The 21,138-nt window shown below is 48.1% G+C and overlaps 7 protein-coding genes across 7 annotated transcripts; 3 read left to right on the forward strand and 4 right to left on the reverse strand.

Moving 5' to 3' along the window:
• Nucleotides 1-6,421: 6,421 nt before the first annotated feature.
• Nucleotides 6,422-8,979, reverse strand: B0H65DRAFT_202912 (histidine phosphatase superfamily). The gene is made up of 2 exons (XM_062821819.1): nucleotides 8,190-8,979; nucleotides 6,422-8,115 (listed from the first exon to the last, which is right to left on the reverse strand). Exons 1-2 carry the CDS (start codon nucleotides 8,726-8,728, stop codon nucleotides 6,753-6,755), a joined length of 1,902 nt encoding a protein of 633 aa, XP_062681938.1. The 5' UTR covers nucleotides 8,729-8,979; the 3' UTR covers nucleotides 6,422-6,752.
• A 1,728-nt stretch (nucleotides 8,980-10,707) lies between these two features.
• On the forward strand, nucleotides 10,708-12,561 carry B0H65DRAFT_202929 (uncharacterized protein). Its single transcript, XM_062821820.1, has 2 exons — nucleotides 10,708-11,253; nucleotides 11,320-12,561. Exons 1-2 carry the CDS (start codon nucleotides 10,952-10,954, stop codon nucleotides 12,422-12,424), a joined length of 1,407 nt encoding a protein of 468 aa, XP_062681939.1. The 5' UTR covers nucleotides 10,708-10,951; the 3' UTR covers nucleotides 12,425-12,561.
• A 1,910-nt stretch (nucleotides 12,562-14,471) lies between these two features.
• B0H65DRAFT_425061 (ATP synthase delta subunit-domain-containing protein) lies at nucleotides 14,472-15,681 on the reverse strand (the record flags this gene model as incomplete). The annotated part of the gene is made up of 4 exons (XM_062824550.1): nucleotides 14,472-14,585; nucleotides 14,698-14,790; nucleotides 15,045-15,356; nucleotides 15,541-15,681. The coding sequence occupies 4 exons, from the start codon at nucleotides 15,679-15,681 to the stop codon at nucleotides 14,472-14,474; spliced, it is 660 nt and encodes a 219-aa protein (XP_062681940.1).
• A 320-nt stretch (nucleotides 15,682-16,001) lies between these two features.
• On the reverse strand, nucleotides 16,002-17,806 carry B0H65DRAFT_466305 (Mob1/phocein). Its single transcript, XM_062826849.1, has 5 exons — nucleotides 17,490-17,806; nucleotides 17,297-17,366; nucleotides 16,903-17,069; nucleotides 16,744-16,837; nucleotides 16,002-16,690 (listed from the first exon to the last, which is right to left on the reverse strand). Exons 2-5 carry the CDS (start codon nucleotides 17,317-17,319, stop codon nucleotides 16,315-16,317), a joined length of 660 nt encoding a protein of 219 aa, XP_062681941.1. The 5' UTR covers nucleotides 17,320-17,366; nucleotides 17,490-17,806; the 3' UTR covers nucleotides 16,002-16,314.
• Nucleotides 17,807-18,565: 759 nt separating this feature from the next.
• B0H65DRAFT_426008 (uncharacterized protein) lies at nucleotides 18,566-18,757 on the forward strand (the record flags this gene model as incomplete). Its single annotated transcript, XM_062824611.1, has 1 exon — nucleotides 18,566-18,757. One exon carries the CDS (start codon nucleotides 18,566-18,568, stop codon nucleotides 18,755-18,757), a length of 192 nt encoding a protein of 63 aa, XP_062681942.1.
• A 259-nt stretch (nucleotides 18,758-19,016) lies between these two features.
• On the forward strand, nucleotides 19,017-20,117 carry B0H65DRAFT_203037 (uncharacterized protein). The gene has a single exon (XM_062821821.1). It carries the CDS (start codon nucleotides 19,277-19,279, stop codon nucleotides 19,886-19,888), a length of 612 nt encoding a protein of 203 aa, XP_062681943.1. The 5' UTR covers nucleotides 19,017-19,276; the 3' UTR covers nucleotides 19,889-20,117.
• A 94-nt stretch (nucleotides 20,118-20,211) lies between these two features.
• B0H65DRAFT_425960 (uncharacterized protein) lies at nucleotides 20,212-20,875 on the reverse strand (the record flags this gene model as incomplete). The annotated part of the gene is made up of 3 exons (XM_062824608.1): nucleotides 20,212-20,531; nucleotides 20,645-20,713; nucleotides 20,773-20,875. 3 exons carry the CDS (start codon nucleotides 20,873-20,875, stop codon nucleotides 20,212-20,214), a joined length of 492 nt encoding a protein of 163 aa, XP_062681944.1.
• Nucleotides 20,876-21,138: the final 263 nt, after the last annotated feature.

The following is a 21,138-nucleotide window of genomic DNA, read 5'->3' on the forward strand; positions in this document are numbered from 1 at the left end:
TATTACAGGCTATATAGAGCTTTAAGTACTTTAAAGATTTTCTTTAGAATTTTATAGCTTAGAAGTATATGTATATAAATATTTTCATTTATATGCATATTAATAAAAGTATTAATAGTATTATATTAAATAAGTTTAAAATTAAATTAGACGGCTATAGTAATAAGAGTATAGAAAGAGCGGCTAGTGAGGGTAGAGGCGTACGTTTCTTACCTTACCTTCTTTATTTATTAATTTCTACGGACGACGAGGCGGGCTTTAACTTTATTAACTTTACCGTTTTTAAAGAATTTATATATATATACCTATAAATAATCAAGGATTTACTTACTTCGAATATATAGTTCGTCCCTATTAACCTCTAACCAAATCTTTATTTCCTTATAGTTATTAAAATAAATTTATTCTATTTATTTAAAGAAGTTTCTAAGGATATAGTAAATAAGAGATTTATAGTTCTTAGGCGTTAGGAGAAGACGGTATTTATAGATGGATTAGATTTTATCTATACGAATTAGGGATTCAAATTCCCCTTTAGTAATAATTTTATTATTGTAAATAAGTCGCTATAATTCTATTTTCGTAACGGGCTTGCTATTGTATATTATTCTAGGCTAGTAAAATCTATTAGTATTAAAGGCGGCCTTCTAAGGCTCGAAGCCTTTATAAATCTTATTGTTAATATAGGGGTTAAAATAGAAGCTAGCAAAGAAGGAAGTAAGTAGCGGTCGGTCTAATAGTAGTATATTTAGAGGAGTAGGATATTTATTATTAAAAATAAAATCGATAAATATCCTTTCTACGGGGGTGTTCGAATTTTTTAACGGGGGTTCTAAAAATATATAATCGGTTTCTCCTTCTTAATAGTTTTAATTAGATTCTAGAAAGAAACTGGGTATATTGTATATTTAGGTATCTTTAAAATCGATTCCGCTACTGACGAAATTGGGGATTTTTAGTACTAGAGCCGTTTAATTATACTTTTAGAATAATATAATAAATTCGTCGGAAAAAATCTTTAAGGATTGCGCTTCGATTAACACTTCCCTAAAGTAGAGCGTATTTTCGTTAAATAATACGTTATAGGTATTAATAATCAAATTATTACTGGGATTCTAAATATAGTAAATTAAAGAAGTAGCGTAACTAATTAAATAACCGATTTATATTTTAGGGTTCATTTTCTAACGCTTTTCTTCTTTCTTTTAGGCGGCTATAATTATAATATATATTTTATAATTATAAATACGAAAGTATATAATATTTAGCTTACATAGAATTAATATATTAAGTCCGTTTCGTTTAGTAATAAAGGTATAAAAACGTTCGTATAGGGATTTCTAATTATAAAGGAGTCTAGAGGACCGATTAGTAAAATAGACTATTGTAGAAACGATTTCTAATTATAAATCTTTAGCGAAATAAGAATTTTATATTATTATTCTAAATTCTTCCTTAATTACACTTCCCGAACGTCCTACGCTATTATTCTATATTTAAATATATAAAGTAAAAGGTTTAATAGTTATACCTCTAAGAACGAAGAATTCTTTTACTATATAAGACTTACTAATTTTATTATTATATTCGATAACTTTTAATTAAATATTATACCGAATATTTGATATTATGAAGAGGTTATTAAAGAAGGAGGTAATAGTAGTAGTTTTATAATTAATTATATAATAGTCTTAAATATACCCAGTATATTTATAAATAATAAATATAACGTTAGAATATCCTTAGCGGCTCTTTGTTTAATTGAGAAAATTTATAATTAATTTCTCTCCTAGGCTATAACTATAGTTGTAAAGTTTACAGCTAATTTATCGTTTAATTTTTGATAAAATATACGCATTGCAATATATAATAGAAGGACCTTTAAAACGGGTACTGACAACGTTAATAAAGTAATCAAATATTTAAAAACCGTAGTAACCGAAGCGGTAATACTAAATAATAGCCTTTTTCTTATAGTATTTATAGCCATTGAAGGAATTAAATTAATTACGTTGTATAAAGAAAGCGGTTTTAGAAAAGGAAGGAAAGACGTCCTTAAATACCGTTTAACGGTATTACATTGTAAAACGGTAAAAGAAGGAGTAATTTAGGCTTCGAAAGTAATTATTGGATAGTCGCTAGTTTTAATAAAGACTTTTTCTATAAAGGAAGTAGAAGGAGACGAAATTAACTATAAAATTAGGGTAGAAGGCTATATTATAGAAACGGAATTTCCTAAACCCTCTATATCCTTAAATTATAATATTTATATTATTATGTCCTTTAATAAGAATATAGGAATTTTTAACCTAAAGATTATTATTATAGGGAATATAACGAAAATTAATAAAATAGGTAATCTCATTAAAAATATAAAAGGAGTTACTAAAATTAAAAAGGGTGCTATTTTTAAGAGGGTATAATTCTAAATCTCCTTTTCCTATTTAAAGAGTTGCTTAGTAAATAACTATTTTATAATTAATTCCTACTTTCTAAGTACTTTCGTTAGAAAATTAAGTATTTTTATTATTATTATTATTCTATTTTATTTCCTACCCGAGGCGGTCGATTTTTCTCTTCAATTTTAAGTTATCGCGGAGGTTCTGTTTAACCCTATTTTAAATTTTTTTAATTAGTTTCTATTTAGGGTTAATTACTTTAATAAGGAATAAATACTAATAGTACTTAATTAGGTAGAGACTTTATTAATACGCTTTATAACGAGTATTTAGAGATAATAATAAAGTATTTATAATCGTAACTTTATACTTCCTCTTATAATAATTCTAAGTCCTACTAAATTAAACGTCTTCGTTCTTAATACTACTATCCTATAGACCATTAAAAATTAAACCTATATTGAACGTTTTCCTATAGCCTTTAACTTTATTAATATTAGTAGGAAGTTGCCCGTTCAATCCTTTACGGCGGAAGTCCCTAGATAGTAAACGAAAATTAAGGGTATTAATTATAACCTTCTTATTAAAATATTTAGAAATATTAAATACCTAAATAGGTTTAATTGGCCGTAAATAATTTAAAAGGTCTTTAAATTAGACGTTAGCTATAATAATTTTTAGAACCTTATAGCGGATTGCGTTAATTATTATAGCGTCCTAACTATTTATCTATTTATTTATCCCTTTATTCTTCTTATTAGGTTCGCTTAATAATAGTTTAAAATAATCGTAATACTTCTAGCGAACTTCGGTCTAGGTATTTTCTTTTCGGTAATTATAACCGTCCTTAATATTAACGTACTATTCAATTATAGATAGGAGGGATAAAAAAATATTAATTTTATAAAAGGGGGATACGGATTCTTATATCTACTTTCGAATATTAATATTATTAGTTTTAAAGGACTCGTAAACTTTTGTATTATAGGATTGGTTAATATAATCGTATTCGTACTCCTATAAACTAAAGGCGGTAAAATTTATTAATTTAATTGTAGCGTCGTCGGTCTATTAATCTAAAATTCGGTTGGTAGTCTCTACGCCTTCGGAGATTTAGGGCGCCTCCGGGGCTTCAATTTCCTCGTTTACGTTTATAATTACCGGGGTTAGGGCCGAAGCCAGAGGTATATAAATAATAGTACTAATTCTAAACTTATTAAAGACCTCCCGAATTCTTTTAATATAGTAGAGGGCCGTAATCTTAATAATGTAATTATTAATATAAATAAATAGAAGTTTCTAAATGGCAAGCTCTAGCCCTAGTACGAAATTAATAAAGTCGAAACTTTTAATGTAGTTAAGTAACTTATTACTCCAGTTATAGAATTTCGAAGGCCTATCGAAGTAAGGACGATTAATTTTGGGGGAAGATTCCTTTGATAAGGATATAATTACTTTATTAATTTAGTCGTTATTAGGGTGATTCGAGAGGTACTAGTATATAAATACTCGTATTTCTGTAGATATTGGCGTAAAATGCAAATATTGTAAATTAGATTATTAATTGTTAGAATGCACGGTTGAGTCAAAAGTGGGTAAATCTCTATATTGATGTATGTGTGTAAAAGAGTGCTATAGAACCAGAATTGGGGGCTCCTAGAGTATTAGGGAGGTCTGTAGCCAGATTCTGGGTGGCTGGGAGGCTAGTCCTCATTCAGAGCCCCCTTCTTACTGGCTGGATTTAACCCTCCAAACTGACAAGTCTCTATAAGATCCCGAGATCGCGCGGGCCCGGCGGCGTGGAGACTGGAGAACTGGAGAACTAATAGTAGAGAACTGGAGAAACTGGAGAATGAAATCCGTTACATTACAGCAACAAACCAAACCAAAGACGGACTCCATTCACGTTACGTACAGTACATACGGCTCCGCTTCATCTTCGTCTTTTCTTGGCTGACGCGAAGATACCAGTATCGATTATTAGGGCTATACGCAAGATACGTACCTTCTCCACTTCGCCCTTTTCTGTGGCCAAGCAGTGTCTCTTGGCGCCAAGTCGCCGGTCCAACTCCAAGTCTCTCCTCTTTAAGACTTTTACTACAATTTTACGAAAAATTACTGTATTAAAAAACGGACTTCACCAATAAATTTAGCGCGCCCAAAAGGGGCCTTTTTATACGGGTTAGCTATATACCGGGTTGTGCTGAGATTGATGTAGCGGTTGTGAAGAAAATCGCAGGTACTTGGGTTTGGTTTGGCTTGCAAGATGTAGGCGGAAAAGGTACGTATCTTTCGTATAGCCCTAATATTCGTTTCCAAAATACCCTCCCGTCGTCACTCCTAGCAAGACGCAACAATAAACACCGACATGGCGAACGATTCTACGAGATCACTACATACCATTGCCCTGGCTTGCCCTAGGAGCTACTACCTATCTCCACTCACCATTCCGACCGCTACGCAGCACAGATAAGAACGGCGGACGGCGGCGCGGACTGCTGCGAGTGCGGAGCCGGGGAGCAGCGAGCGAGGGACGGGACCCCAGTAGAATAGAGTCTCGGTAGACGACGTCTGCCGAGGACAGGACAGGACTTTCGACGGAGGCCGTGAAACTTGACGCCAACAAAAGCGGCATTGCCAAAGAAAGAAATGTAGCCTCCTCCACTGATTCCCACAGCTATCTTTGAGATCGGAACGAACCATCTCTCAACGTGGGTTCCCAGCAATGGGTCATCAAAAAGAATATCAATCGATCTATGCCAGAGCTTGCGTCCTTATGGACCGAACGGGTGCCAAGTTGGAAGTTGTTGGACTGTGCTCACCTCGCTGCAGCAATGAGTGCTGAAACCCCAAATTTACCTCGGCTTGAGTGTAGCGATTTGAGGCTCATGATATGTGCCGTTGACGCGAGGCGCTGCAGCAATGCCAATACTAACTTTTTGACGCAAGTTTCCAACCCTCAAGTTAACCGAACATCCATCCACGAGATCCATCCACGAGCCTATCCGATCCACGGGGAAGGATTCGTTCGTTCGTTCGTTCGTAAGAGTTCGTATGTAAGGATTGAGGAGGAAGGAAGGAAAGCCGAAGCCCTACATCAATACCTTACGTTTTATGTCCAGTCTTGTTTGATGATCTAGTGACCGAGCCTCGGCTTTTCGTCTGTCGCCCTTGACCGCACTTCGCGGAGACGGGAGTCGCGGGGTCGTGCTCTCTGCTGGAGAACTGAAACACTTCGCTTTGGTGATATGATGTGCTGCGATGTCGGGGGCTGAAAGTACGTCTATTAATGAGGGAGTGGAAGACGAGAGACCTATCCAGTTGAGTCAAACCACAACCATCTACACAGTAATCCATCCGGTAAGAGCCTGCCTCGAAATCTGGTATATAACCACCCACACAACTCTCTCTTCCCACATCCGACCAACAGATCCCAACAACAATAACACATACGACCATAGGCACCAGGGCCAAAAACTCGGGATCCCGTCTGATCTCCCCTAGATAAGCCGGTGACCGCCAGACTAGTAGTCGGATCGGTGACGACCGGCGAATAACCTGGTGTTGTATGTCCTTTTTTGTTTTGTGTGTGTGTGTGTGTGTGTGTGTGTGTGTTTGTGTGCAAGTTTGATTGAACTCGGGGAAGGTGCGAGTGATAGATGTGTAAGAGTGGGAAGGTAGAGACTTGCATGACTGTGTGGAGGATCAAGGGGGAGGAGGGGAAGGGAGAAGGTACGATCAATGATCAGAATGTTAATGAGCGACACTCTTCACGGAGATTTTCATACACAGACATATGAGGTAATGAGGCGATGAGGTGATGAACTATCCACACCCCGTAAGAAAAAAAAAAGAACCGACTAAACAATGCTCAAAGAAGCGAATGTATTCCAACTAGTATCACCCTCTACCGCACTATGGCCAGATGATATTCCTCTTTTACTCACCTAGCCAGCGGTCAAGCTTTGTCGCCGGCTCCCGATGGAGTTGCTTCCCTTCTCCCGATCCCTCCCGAGTCCCGAACGCCATAGCCCTACTGCTCCATACATAGCACTCGGCGATCTGTGATCGCCAATTGCAATGTGGACTGACTGAGTGAAAAAGGGGTAAAGTAAACAAACCCACTCCCACACACTTTCCTTTGAACGCCACCTCCTGAATCCTGATAATCCAACCTCACACCATGTCCAAAACCCAATGCAAAATACCGGATGTAAGGTAGAGAAATACAGGATACTAAACGGAAAGGAAGGGAACGAACGAACGACGACGGTATGCAAAAAGGAAGGTCAAAGGATGTGTGAAAAGGTGCGCATCCAACACCGCTCACCCAATACCGCTCACTCACTCAACTCACTTAGTAAAATCCCTCGGCTTCGCCGGCGCAGCCCCAAAGTAACTCGCCCGATCATCCTCCTCCACCGGCCGCTTCGACGAGCTGCCGCTGGGCTTAGGCGAATAAAACCCCGCATCATTGGTATAAACGCGATCGAGCCCGCTCCCTCCTCTCGTGGGAGTGCTGCCCGTGCCGTTGTACGGGTTCGTACCAAATCCATTATGCATCTCCCAGCTTCCCACGCGCTCGTGTCGGATTCCGTTCCTGGCGTACGTGACGTCGGCATCAGGTACCGCCCGATTGTTCTCAGGACCTTTGTTGTTGTAAGCGCTGCCGAGATTCAGCATGCGAAACATGCGTTCCTGCTCCCGTTTCTTCTCCGAGCCGGCTCGGTGGAAGCGGAGACCGGCGCAGAGGGTGGCTGCGAGCAAGCCGAGCCCGATGGCGGCGATAGCTGAGGCGGCTCCGATGGCACCGGCGATGGTGGGGTCCATTTTGAGACGGTTACCACCGTCGGAGACGACGGGTGAGCCAGGGTCGTGGCTGCCGCTTGTGTCGTCGTCGCCTCCGGTGGTGCCTTTGGTTACGAGACAGAAAGAGGCAGGACTGTCGCATACGTCGCACCAGTTGGAGGATGAATTGAGGGCGATCTCTCCCATGGAGTGCTTGAACTCGGCGAGAGGCATGACCGATTGCGAGTTCCCGTTGCCAAAGAGGGCGTATTCCTGTGGAAGGGAGCCGGATTTGCCGTCGTCGTAGAGAAACCGTACCCAGAGATCCTCATCGGGGGGGTATACCGAGTCGCTGCCGCCTTTGGAGAAGAGCTCGAAAATCATCGCCGCGCTCGGGTTGGGAACGTGGTTCTTGAAATCGCCATCGGATGGTCCATCTACCAATACTGACAGTGAGAAAAATGCAAAGAAGGGCTCTATGGAGGTGAAGGCCATGTTGAGCTTGTTGGTGCGTCCTTGTGTCTGGATATTGCTGTCGAACCACTTCATGACTTTGCCGGCCATGGTGCGGCCTGCAACGGCACGGATTTTGTCGCCTTCGTCTTTTCCAGACACAGTCAAGTTCCCATGCTTTTCACGCTGCTCTGAAGCTGCGAGACTGCCCATGTAATCAACAAAGGTGGAGTTGAGTTGACTTTTCGTGGCGTTGTCGTGCACGTAGAGGTACTGGACGTGGTCGTAGAATGCGTAAGCATGATGGTAGTCTGCCAGATTCAAAGGGTACGCGATATTGTCGCCGTGGAAGATCCTTTCCCATTCCGCTTTGTAGAAGACTAGTGTTTCGTTGTAGGTCTTCTCCACCTGAGTATCATTCTCAAAGCTGTCCAGAGAGTGCAGATACTGGGGGCAGAGGTTATTGGCGTCAACCCTAGAAGTGTTAACTGTTAGCTATCTTAAAAATGTTTCATGTGCAAAATGATACTTGGGGGGAATTTTCCATACGAGACAGATTCAGGGTCGTCGACTGATGGAGACCTGATAACCGGATACTGATATCCTTCCAGAGGATAATCCAAGATTTTGGTATTGGCAAGAAGGGCAGCTGCTATACCATCTGTCCCATTAAACACCCGTGTTGACGGGGGATAGAGGCCCTGCATGAGGGCCAAAGCACTGTGAAAGTTGTAACTGTCTGCGCCCGTAAGAACATCCAGCTGCGTATTGTCGATGGCGTTCGTGCTTAGGCCCACGAGCTTGGCTCCGATGAGCTTGGAAACGTCAAAACTATCCGGTTCATGAGCAGCCACTATGTAACGATTGCGAAGAACTGTGCCTCGGCGAAGGAGTTGTTGAGCACCTAAGGGAGTCAGGTTAGGGGGAGAGCCCGGTACACCGAGAGGACTCCGGTCGCCATGCATAACCCATGCGATAGAGGACCATACACGCTCTGTAGCAGACTCGTCCCTGATAGCTGGAGATGCCTGCGACAGAGCGGTTCCGGCCAGAACGGAGGCCAGAGTCGTGGAGATGATGCCCATCATAGCTGCGGTTGAGGTTCCTGCCTCGAGCTCGCGGCTTCTCCAGGATCGGGTAAATGAAATGTTGGGAGATAGGGACTAGTGAAGGATGCGAAAGAATAGGTTCGTGAACATAGGAAAGTGAGCACACTTAAGCTTCGAGTCGTGGAGGCGTAGGACTAGGAGGCGAAGCTCAAGGAGCGCACTACTAGTTGATATATGGAGGAGCCGCAGTAAGAAAGGTGAAGCAACTTGTCCATACATCGTCCCTCGGGATCATTGCAGCTTCCATCTTCACCTGGCGTTGCAAATAGTCGAAGCATAGCAGGTACTACGGAATTGGTCAGCCAAGTGTGGATTAAGCGTCACTGCGTCCGGGAGAGTTTCCCGCTATTGTCAACAACAGCCAGGAAGGACCTGTGTGCAAGGCAGACGGGGGGGAAGGACTTGAAAGGGAACAGCAACATGGTGTCATTGTATGTAGAATCTACTCAAATGAGTGACAGCCCGTGACACAGCGTAGTAGATGAGTCGAGCATCAAGATGCATTGCTCGCTCCAGAGCTCCCTTCTCCGGATGGAAGCAAAGGCTGCTTGGGTGCCTCCATGAAGCCATGCAACTGTGGGAGAACAATTCCGGGGAGTTGAGCACAGCATGTGAAAATGACAGAGATCCGACGTCGTCGCTGCGGAAAGAAGCCTGACTCAAGCGATCATGCTGGGCGCTGTCTTGGTGAACTTGTGGGTTGTGGTTGAGGGAAAAGGAGGGGTTGTTGGAGTTGAGCTGTTGTTGGAGTCTTGGAGAGGATGTCCAGATGACAGCCATTGGCAGCTGCTGACAGGCCGAGGAGCTGCTCGCTTGGAGGGCTTGACAGCTGTCTTGGCATACAATAACTTTGACAGGTGGAGTCATTCCGCTAAAGCATGCACTGGTGATCCCGTCCCGTCCTGTCAGCGATCATTCAATCGGCCCGTGACTTCAATCCGAATCCTCTCTCCCCGACTGTGACATGAAGCCATCACCAAGATCATTGCCATGGATCAGAAGCATTAACTCAGGGCACTCAAGGGCACTGATAACACACCGAGTTGCTATTCACTGTGGAAGCAGATCCCGCAGCACTTTTCACTCGTGTTCCTCACCTAAAACCACGTCCTTCCCGAACACCAGGGCAGCGGTAATCACCAAGTTTGTTTACCTTCTTGCCCATAACATCAGCCATGTCAGCACATATCTTACACTACAAAAGGCACGGCGCTTGATGTGAACTCTTCTCAATTCCTCGTCCATTGATATCCGCCAGGCGCCACCAAAACCCCGATCCCTCCCCGCCCGATCACAGTCAGCTCCGGGAGCGGGATTTGCGGCAATGCAAGGGCACGATGGGTCCTCGTTTCCAATTGGGTTACTAGCCTGTTCAGCTGGACCTTCCCGAAGAACTCTCATCAAAATTATCTGGCTTTTTGAGATTGTCGAGATGTTCACTGAGAAGACACCAATCTGTGTACCTTGGGTTTCATCATGAACCCATGTATCACGCTCATTCTCCTCAAACCCTCACCGCGACAAAGCACGGCTAGGTAGTGCCCGAGGATCCGGTTGACATCGTGTATCCCGCGCGCGCACGAAAAAAGCTGACGGTGACCGACCGCTCTGCGCTCTCAACATTCTCTCCGGGGCTAGCCTTCCAAATTGGCCATCCCATTGGGCTGCTTGTCGCGTCTAAACCCAAATGAGTGAGGTTCATCTCCTCATTCATCCTCTTGGCTTGGCAACCAGTGATTCGGTGATGGGGGCACCCATGAGCACGATAGGTTACATTTCCCAGTAGGGCGTCTGGCTGCGTGGGTGAGTGGGTGAGTGGGTGGGCGGGTTGTGCCCCTAACGGTGTGCCAACCCGCCAGCCCGCCCATATGCACTCCAGGTTGCATCTTTCACCAACAGTCCATCTTGTCCATGGGCTAGTTCAGGTTTTTGTTTTTCCAGGTGTAGTCAAGGGAGCAAGAACTTGGACTATGCAACCCCCAATCCATTCCTCTTCTGCTCCCGGCGTTGTTGCTGTTTTCCCTTCAAACCCATCAGTTGCAAGTGCCGTCAACCGAGCAAGTGACGCGAGAACATTGAACATCTTTCTCTCTAATACGCGCGCCGCCTCAAACCCATACCTATAATGCTTCTTATCTCGGTTGGGTGTTGGATCTGAGATGAATTAAAGCTGCCCGCTTGAATGCGCAGTGCGGCACCACCATGACCAATCTTGGCTCTTTAACGACGACGTTCACACCACCAGCCAGTTGCACCACCAACACACCCCAGATATATCAGGTCTGGAAGGGGAGCACATCCCAATACATCCACGGTCCTCTCTACACACCTGATTCGAATTGCTTTCCTGATGGTTACAATGTGATCCCGACCAACTACTACAACCCCGGATTTTGTCCCAAGGGATACACAGCAGCACCATGTTCGCACTCTGGGCTCCCTGTGACAGAGACAGAGGCAGCGGGTGTGACTCAAACGGCAGTTCTGTGCTGTCCGAGCGGGGCGTACGATAAACCTTCTTTCAAAAAAAAAAAAAAAAAAAAGCTGTCAGGATACTAACACCGAAGCAGTGTCCTCACCTTTACCTGCGCCGACAACACCGCTCAGGCACTAGCATGTACCACAACCTTTCCCAAGGGAGCCGAGGTCGAGATGGGTGTTACTGTCATATCCGATGGAACCATCGGAGCTCACACCACCGTATTCGAGCGACGAGGCGGCATCGGCGCCTATGGCATCCAGGTAGTCCTTGGAGCAATGCAAGATGGGCGCATCCAGACCTCAGAGCAAGATAACTCCGGCACGACGGCAACCGCTACCTCCTTACCGACGACACCTCAACCAACAACCACCGCCGACCCATCAGCAACGACGACGAGCAGTAGTAGCGGCGGAGTAAGCACCGGCGCAGCCATCGGCATCGGTGTCGGATCCGCAGCTTTCGCCCTTCTCGCCGCCGGCTCCGTGGGTCTCTTCTTCTTTACGCGCTGGCGACGGAAAAAGCGATTACGACGTAGAGGAACCACCGGGATCGCCGGAACCCGCAGCAGCAAAGGTGATGGTGGTGGTGGTGGTCTCAGCAGCAGAAATGGTCCGCCTGTCCCGCCCAAGGACGTGCAGCCGTACTACGAGCTATCGGAAGAGGCCTGTTCGTACGTGGCAGCCTCAACGGCAGCGTCGGACCGTGGTCATCAGTCGTCGAGGCACATGAGGCACATGAGCATGTTCTCGGATTCCCGATCAACAGGTACTTCTGGCGCTACGCCACCACCTGGACAACCTGCGGAACCGGAACGGGCTTATTTGTCGCCGGTTTGGCAGAGCCCGAGCCAGAGCCCGAGTCGCAGTCCGAGTTACGCGTACGGCCGTCCCGTCGAACACCCCGGGCACCAATTTGCCGAATTAGAAGCGGTGGTGCCAATGGAGGCGGCGAGCTCGGACATGCCCTCATCGGCGGAACCGTCGTTGATGATTCCAAGTCGATGGCAGAGCTTGCAGAGTTTGAAGAGCTGTACCGTTAGTCTGACTCCGACGACGAACCTTCAGGACCTTCCAGGAGGAGGTACGATTAGCAGCACCATGACGGGGACGGGAGGGATGGAGTCCGTGACGAATAGTTGGGCTAGTCGGGGGCGGTATGGGGAGCGGGGGATGTCACCAGCGCCGTGGATCTAATGCAGTTGAGTTAGTTGTTGGCCGGCTTGCGAGGCCCTGGACACTGGACAGGGGGCGAGGGTGCATACCAGGGAGACAATATGCGGGCAAAAACATTGGGATCGGCGAAGACACATATAACACAACCAAAGGCAAGACAGACGAGGCTAGTCCCAACCAACAACATTGTTGAGACACATCGTTGAAAGAGGTCCGACACGATATCCCGAATACGCGCGCGGAATATGGTCCATGGACTGGTTGCCCGATCAACATCAAATAACCTACTCGATTGTCAGACACAATCGCCGTGCCCTAACAACCGAGTGTCCCCAGTTATGAAGCAAAATGGAAACATGGGAAGGGAACATTGGGCATGCCTGGCCGCAGTTAAGCCACAAGTATCGAACGACAACTTCGCATGGCTCATGCGTGGCAGAGAGAGAGCGGAGGACGGGGTCGGGTAACTTGTCATAATCTTGGGAAGCGGCATAAAGTATGGGTATGGAAGAAGTGAACTTGGATATACGACGATGATGCGTGATGAGTGGACTTCAGACGGATGATGTCGAACTTTGTCTCGAATCAGGGCAGAGAGAGGCAATGGCGCGGCAGAAAGATGAACTGCAGTGGGCTCGATCATTCAAGTGGCTGTTTCTTTCGGTGTTTCAGTGCTGGTTGTGGATTCAAAAGGAGTTTAGGTTACTATACGGGTTTATCATTAGCATGTATATACTATAGTGTTTATTAGTGTCAAAAGACACGCCCAAATTAGCATTGGAGACCTCTCTTTCGCTTGATAGACGCATTGAACTACACAGTTATTGTGCAGGCCTTTGACAGCGGAGTCGTATACGTAGTAGGCAAGGGAGGTAGGTTGGTTGCTCTCCGGCAGCAGGAAGTGGTAGTCACTGATCGGGCCCGATCGTCTCAGCTGAAGGCAGCGTGATGCATGGAAACGCCGTAAATGATGAGTGTGGTTCATTCATGTTCAAGTTGATGATGGTCAAGTTGGATGCTCAAGTCAGAGAATGTCTGACTCGGCCGTCCTTATAAGGAGATCTGGTCACTGCGTCTGTCGTACCTGCTCTGCTGCACGATGCAGGAGTTCCTGCATCACAATGAAAGATGGCAGGAAAGCTCCTTCCCCATGACAATTCTTTCCCTTCTGGGCATCCCAACTTCCTCCCCCATCCACATGATCCCCACCGCCAGCAATCAGCTTGAGGGGAAGGAGCAAACACCCATTTCTTCGAGCCGTATAATCGAATTCTTTGTAGCTCTTCTAAGCAACACAAAAACGTGGGACGATGGACCATCGCCCAAGCGAGTAACCAATAAAACCTCCAAGACTTGAATCTGTCTAGTTCAGTTCCTGCTTGTCTAAGTACTCTCTTCTACTTACTAGCTTTCAGCTCTTCCCGCTTCGTTTGACTTTATGCCCGGGGGGGAGACGAGAGAAAGAGGGGCTTTCTGTGGTTTCTTGGAATCACATTGGATTCTTCCTGGTTTGGAGGTTTGGATGTCAAGGAATATGCGATATTCCTAGGGAGAGCAAAGCCTCGGTCGTACATGGTTGTTCAGCCAGAAGATAAGCCCAACCACTTCCGTTGTGTGCCTACATCGATAAATAAGTGGCTGAAATGGTCTTGGAAACGCTTACCTCCCAAACGGCCAAGTGCGGCACGTAAGGAAGCACTGCACTCAGCTGTATTGGGTCTTTCTGACAGAAGTCCAAAACACGAACAACGAGGGGCACTCGTGAGACGAACTGAACTGACTGGCTGTAAAATATGAAAATTCCAAGCTCATCATACACACAAAAGGGGGTTCATTCCCTTTTCCCTCCTCCTTCCTTCCTCCCGTCATCCTGCTGATGCTGATGCTTCAGAGACCCTGTCCGCAACACGGAAGCTTCACTCCTTTTTATAGCAAATGACGTAACGTCACTCACGCCCAGTAGAAACGCGCGAACAATCAGGAGAGCCGTAGTAGTCGGTCGGTTTGGAAGTTGTTCATGCTATAAGATTTGCTCTGCTCTTCTTAGGAAACTCGGAAAATAGTAGATTTACAGGGCATCGTTAAGGAGCTTGTTCATCTTGGCAAGCTTGGCGGAGACGGAAAGGTCGATGGTGCGGTCGCCGATCTCGACGACGAGGCCGCCGATGATGTCGGGGTTGACCTGTTCAAGTTTGAAGTGAGAAGGTAAGTATTTGTTTTGCCTAGTACCACAAAGCAGCCGGGTCGGGTATAGCTTCAGTTCTGCCGGGTTGGGATGGTGAGATAAAACGCACCTTGTTGGTGACCTTGAGCTTCTTGCCAGAGCCGACGTAGGCGGACTTGGCAACAGCGGACTCGAGGCGGTTGAGGGTCTTGTTGTCGAGGGGCTATATGGGGGTGGTTCAGCATTTCGTTAGCACTTCTGTTTCCCATCACTTTGTGACTCGGTTCACCCAGGATCCCAATTCCAGCCAGAGCTTCCGCCCATGTCCAAGCCCAATTTCATCGTCGTCCTCGTCGTCGTCGTGATTCCTTCCGTAAGCTCGGCTCCCCTTCCGTCATCATCCTCGTAGTCTCCCTCCTCATTCTTATCCTTCTCCTGCCCACCACCAAACAACGTAACGGAACAAAGCGAGCGTACCTGAGCGCTGGTAACGACCATCTCGACCTCACCGCGGGCGGCGCTCATGAGCTCGCTGAACTTGGAGACGACACCGGGGAGGAGACCGAGGCGGTTGTTCTCGGCGAGGGTGTTAAGGAAGTTCTTGACGGTCTCGGCGCTGACACCGGCGCTCTTCTGGAGCTCGGCAACGATGGCGCTCTTGTCGGCGGGGGAGAGGGTGGGAGTCTCGAGGATGGTGGCGAGCTTAGCATCCTTAGCGAGGAGGTTGCCGAGGCCGGTGATGGACTTGGCGGTAGGCTCGAGGGCGTTGGTCTTGACGGCGGCCGTGTACTATATCATGTGTAAATGACGCAGGGAACTGTTAGCTCTCTGCTATATATCCAGTCCATCCATTGCTTTCGATCGTCGGTTCGGTTTATGTGGGAGAGCTCCAATCGACGGAACCCTACGAACACGGGAGCTCGGGGGCTAGTCAATTGGCCGTGGCGTCGGGGTCCGGGGCGCGTGGGCGTACCAGAGCAGTGGCATAGGTGCCGTCGAGACCGAAGAGAGCCACGGGAGGCTTGACGTTGCTGGAGGCGGCGGCGGCAGCGTAGGTGCGGGCCTGGGTGTTGATAACCCGCGCGGGGCGGAGCAGGGCCTGTCGCGACAACATGATGGGCGTGTGGGATATGATACGGGTGGACGGGGGACCTCGATGTCGTGAAGTCAAGCTCCGGTTCAGTTTTGTCAAAGTAACGGGTGGGTTTGGAGCCGCTCGGCAAAATCGTGTCTGCCTCAGGCTGCAAATCCTGGAGCTTACCTCTGCCAAGACCTTTTAGCCCGCCAGCTAGGTGCCCAGTGCTTTCTCTCCGGAACTGCCCGTGCCAAGTGGGGCAAGCAACATCCCGATAACGTTATCGGTGCCATCCCGTCTGCGCATCACGCCCAACTAATTCATGCATCCCTAACATTGACATGAAGTTCCATGCGAAGTTGGACGATTTTGATGCTGCAGCATTATGGTATTAAAAAGCGTCTATTTCCAGGGGAAGCTCCAGGCCTCTCTGTCCCTCTCTACAACGGAAAATCAAAAGAGATCCCGGTGCCCTTTACGCGCCACCAAAAGCATGCGCCGCCCTTCCTGAATTCCGTGGTACCTCAATCCCTTATCAGTCCATTGCCAGCCCGCCATACCAACCAAACGAATGCCTGTAATGGAAACAATCCGCGCCCAACCTAACGCCGACCTGCTTAGCCCTGTCAAATAACCATGCGCCAATGCCAAAGCCATAAAAGATTTTGTCGTCTAGTCGCTGCGCAACATGCTGTCGACCAAGTCGCCTAGAGGCCCCCAGAAATCCTTGCCGGTTGCCAGGTTGTGCTCGTCGATGAACAGCACATATTGCTTGAAGCTGGTGTTGAGATGCGGCTCCAAGCCCAGCTCCCGAATGACAGGGTAGTGGTGGCAGTAGATGTGGGCGTAAACGCGGTACATGCGCTTGAAGATCTGACGCACCAGCGCCGGGAAGGACTTGGGAAACGGAACTCCAATCCTGCTCGGTAGGACGGCCTCGTTGTCAATGTTGCCCTGAACCCAGGTCATGAGCTGCTCGATGTAGGCTGGAGCAGGCATCTTGGTCGGTCGCTTGTAGTTCTCCGTGTCCTGCCACAAGTACTCGAACCTAGACTCTGTCAGCGTGTTGGTCTTCTTGTATAGGTTCTGATCGAAACGTACTCGTCGGTCGCCTTCATCTCGGGGCAAGTCTGGGGAGAGCAGAATTCGGTAATGGCGCCATAAAGGAGGTTGATTTGGTTGTAGAAGTCCACCACTAGCATAGCGGGTTAGCGGATGCCCCTGAGCGAAACAAGCTGGGTCGGCGGGGTTGATGCTCACTGTTTACAGCCAACCACTCATTCTCGTCTTCACCCTCAGGCAGCTTCACCACTTTTCGCAAACTACCTCCGCCAAGTGTTGCTTCGGCATATTGTCGCAGCTGGTAGCTGGTCGCACCGCCCTTGCCGCTCGCGCGAGGTCGGAACTGGTTGCGCGTCCGCTGATTTCTATGGTGAAACCATGTTAGCAGCTATTTCACCCGGCATGGCATCTCTGTCTGCTATTGAGGTCGAACGGTGTTCCAGTCATGCGTTGTGTTGGCCTCCTGGAAAGGAGATGGATGCGACGGCGAGCGAGCTCATCCTCGCTTTTCGTTTCCAAATTACGTCATCGGATCGCCAAGTTTCCGTGGTGGGCTCGTAAAGGGCGGGAAAAGGGGGAGGGCTCAACGTACACGGTCGTAAGAAAGGAGCTCATGGCGACGGGCAAAAATGTTCGAGATGTTCGGAAGGATATTGGGTGAACTGCGACAAGTAGTTGTAGGGGTTAGCGGAGGGGCAGCTGATATATCATTTGTTGGCGGGTAACATTGAGTTGGCAACAGGAATGGTCCTTGTCGCATGACCGTAGAAATGCGAACAACGTACCGATACAAGCAAATGCGCCAGATACCGGATGCTAGAAGATCAAGACCAAATGGCGCTAATCTGACTTCTCAACCAGCCGTGTGTTGGTATAAGGGTAGAAGCAGAGGTTGGGTGTTTATTAAGGACATTGAAAGGGAGAGGAAGTGACGGGGCATGTTTTAATTGTTTACCTTGAGGGATGCGCCCGACCTGACAACGACAGTCAAGTTCGCGCTGGCAGCAGCGAATCACGGGCGGGCTCTTTGATGGCCCAGCAGCTGGGCAGGGGCAGCCGGGAAGCTCTTAGCGCCTGCCATGTCCCCGCATTAGGTTCGTCGGTAGTGGGGTCACTTCAACTCACGGCTCCACTGGTTTGAAGGGTCTCGGCCGCCCATTCCAACCTCAAGAGCGGCAGGCAACTTCGACATTTCACTTTATCAAATGCTTCTCTTCAGAGCGATATCCTCACATCAGTGTCCAAGCTATAAACAATGACCAGAATAAATGACTGAATCTGGTTTTTACTACAATTGCCGCGATGCTGACAGCTGCCCATCACAAGTACCGTCACATGCTTTGAGCTTCTTTGAACACTACCAGAGCTGTCTTGTTTTTATGAGACTGGCTGAAAGGATCCATTCGGATATGGATTTCTCGATAACAACATCCACACACAGCCTCCATCCGGTGGAGCATGGGAAGTTCCGAGTCTCGGGTCGACGGCGCTCCCGATCTCGCTAGAGCAGCAAAGCACATGGCAGATCGATAGTAAACATCCACTGCCACTCATCTCGGAGATTCCGTTGTGCGGGAGTAGCCGTATAAGTGTCCAGTGGTTGTCGGGTGGTTCACCATTCAGGGACCGCAACCCCCCTCACTTTCCCCAGACTACCGGGCAGACAGGCTAATAATGGCTTCACCACGTTGACGATTCATGGTTCGCCTTATGGTAGTGCCCAGAAAGATGAGGAGAAGTACTCGCCAAGATGAAGCTACTTGCCTCAAGCAAGAGGGTAGAAACTACACCGGCAAAGTATATCAAGAAGACTGGTCTAGGACTATGACCATGAAATAGTTCAAGTGAGCTGCAACCGACAATGTGGCATCTCACCCTCTTCCTCCTTTCCTGCTTGGTCGAGGGCAAAATATCTGCCCACGAAAGACAAAAAGTAGTACAGGCTTACAACCCTCGACGGAACGCTAGCTCAGACTCAACACCTTTACAAGTGGGAAACGGGAACTTTGCCTTCGGCGCCGACATCACCGGCCTGCAGACCTTCAAGCCCTAAGCCACCCTCTCAACATGGGGTTGGCACAACTTCAGCCTACCCACCACGCCCAGCCAGACATCTATCGATGACTTCACAGGCCTGCAGTGGTGGCCTCACGACAGACTGGTGACCTACAACCAGCCCAACCCAGCCCAGAACGACATCTCGCAATGGCTTATCCAGAACCCCCAGCGTATCAACTTGGGAAACATTGGCTTTGCCTTCCCCGATGATGATGATGATGATGATGATGATGATGATGAGAACGTCACGGAGGCAGACCTGGAGAAGAAGACGCAGACACTCGATATCTGGTCAGGAATACTAAGGTCATCATTTATCTACAAGAGTGTTCCCGTCTCTGTAAACACAGCGGTCGATCCAGACTCCGACACCGTCTTGGTAGAAATCGATTCCAAGCTGCTGCTTCGATCCGGCGGCGGCGGCGGGCTTGGTCTCTTCTTCGACTTTCCCTATTCCGACCGAAACAAGTTTGACGCCCCCTTTGTCGGCTTGTGGAACGCAACAGCCAACCACATGACCATCTTGCGCCAGACGTCTCCTCACTCCGCCGTGATCCAGCACTCTTTGGGCCAGACAACGTATTATCTCACGCTGAAATGGGAAGGGGAAGAAGCGACGGTAACCGGTCCGGCTGAGGGAACCCATCGGTATTTCCTCAGGATGAACAGCAAAAAGACAACGACATCAAGAAGTTTGCGGCTTACAGCTACCTTTTCACCTGAGCCTTTAGATGCAACAACCAGTGCTACCACCACCACCACTTCTTTCCCCAAGTTACTCACCAAAACCAAAACCTGGTGGAACACCTACTGGACCACCGGCGCCTTCGTCAACCTCTCCCGCGTCATCAAGTCCAAATCCAAGTCCAAGTCATCGTCATCCTCCACCAGTAAAAACATCACCGCCTCCCGCAACCGAACTCCAACGCCGCATCCTCCTCTCCCTCTACCTCCTAGCCGTAAACCACGCCTCCTCCCTCCCCCCGCAAGAATCCGGCCTAGTCAACAACGGCTGGTACGGCAAATTCCACCTCGAAATGGCCCTCTGGAACACCTTGCACTTGTAGTCCTGGGAAAAGGTGTTAGTCGTAGATATCTCTCGCGGGCTATCCTACCCCAAATGTGATCTAGTCATTGACCATATGTTTCAATTCGAGGAAATCCATCGAATTGGTAAGTTCGATAACAGTAAAATACACATGGTGTTTTCTCGGCGACCTTGGTGTCAGGCTTTTTGCGATCTTCCATTCGTAAAGTCGCAGATTGGGCGGATAGCATTTCACAATATTCTGCTTCCAACCGCCCATCCCATTCCCTCCTGATCACTCCACTTCCACTTGAGGGGTTATGTATGGATCATAGCAAGATAATGTTTCTGGTCGTCTCTCCTCCCGTCTCTTTCCTCCGGTCCCATCTGTAAAGCTTAAGGGTGTCGTGATTTCATGTTGTTCATAGAAGCGCCTCGCCAACGTTCTCCCCTTCGAAGCCAATGGTGGAAAGCTTCTTGATCTTGCGCTTCTCCTTGGCCTTCTCCTCGGCCTTCTTCTGCTTGGCTAGCGTCTGCACCAGTTCGAGGTCGGCAAGGTCATAGCCCGGGGGCGGGTCGTCGTCGCGGTCCAGGTCGATCTCGCCCATAAGGAGCACGTTCTCGCCGCGAACAACGAAGATGCCCCGGTCCACGTCGGCGTAGAGCCCCCTGGCCTGGGCGGGTGACTGCGTGCCTGGAGGCACGAATATCCTCTCCTTTGTTTGTTGCAGTACTAGGTTGGCTAGTATGGTGGGAAAAAGTGGCTTCGCGTTAACACAGTCACCTCCTCATGCTCGTGCTCGGTGCGTGTGTAGGTGGTCATGTGTTGTGAGAGGTAGGTTCATGGAGGCATACCAAACTGATCCCAACTGCGGAGGATGCCCGTGAGCTTTCGTCCGTCGCGCAATGCTACCATTAGCTTCTCTGTTGATGGTCAGCCTAGCTCTCCTGTCCAAAGATATTTCCACAATGTTCCTTCTTACTATCGGTGAGGTCGAGGAGTTGGGCAGCTGTGGTGAACATTTGCGCGGGCAACTGCTGGGGCTGGGGAGGACGGCCACCTCCAAGGAGTCCCGGCGGAGGCATGCCGGGTCCTGGCTGGCCGGGGCCCTGAGGGAAGGGCGGCGGTGGGGGTTGATCGTTTATCGAGAGGTGCTCCATGGTGGTGTATGTGATGATGGTCTATGTCTTCCAGTCCATTTGTGAAGCTCGGGGACTGTCTTCGAGGTTGTTGAATGGGAAGCGGGATACGATGATGCGACGGGACAGCTGCCCGCCCTGACGTTGCCTGCCCGCGCACGCAGCTGCCGTCCTGACCTTGCTCCGCTGTTTGTGCAGTTCACCCCACT

Source organism: Neurospora tetraspora, assembly GCF_033439725.1.
Source record: "Neurospora tetraspora strain CBS 560.94 chromosome Unknown B0H65scaffold_4, whole genome shotgun sequence".
Classification (NCBI taxonomy): Eukaryota; Fungi; Ascomycota; class Sordariomycetes; order Sordariales; family Sordariaceae; genus Neurospora; species Neurospora tetraspora.

Bases quoted from the DNA above. Each gene is read 5' to 3' on its own strand.
- B0H65DRAFT_202912 (XM_062821819.1), bottom strand. From the start codon at position 8,728: ATGATGGGCATCATCTCCACGACTCTGGCCTCCGTTCTGGCCGGAACC. The intron at 8,116-8,189 runs GTATGGAAAATT...TAACACTTCTAG, and splicing joins GACGACCCTGAATCTGTCTC to GGTTGACGCCAATAACCTCT.
- B0H65DRAFT_202929 (XM_062821820.1), top strand. From the start codon at position 10,952: ATGACCAATCTTGGCTCTTTAACGACGACGTTCACACCACCAGCCAGT. The intron at 11,254-11,319 runs GTACGATAAACC...ACACCGAAGCAG, and splicing joins CTGTGCTGTCCGAGCGGGGC to TGTCCTCACCTTTACCTGCG.
- B0H65DRAFT_466305 (XM_062826849.1), bottom strand. From the start codon at position 17,319: ATGAGCTCCTTTCTTACGACCGT. The intron at 16,838-16,902 runs GTGAGCATCAAC...CCGCTATGCTAG, and splicing joins TGAGTGGTTGGCTGTAAACA to TGGTGGACTTCTACAACCAA. The intron at 16,691-16,743 runs GTACGTTTCGAT...GACAGAGTCTAG, and splicing joins GAGATGAAGGCGACCGACGA to GTTCGAGTACTTGTGGCAGG.
- B0H65DRAFT_203037 (XM_062821821.1), top strand. From the start codon at position 19,277: ATGACCATCTTGCGCCAGACGTCTCCTCACTCCGCCGTGATCCAGCAC.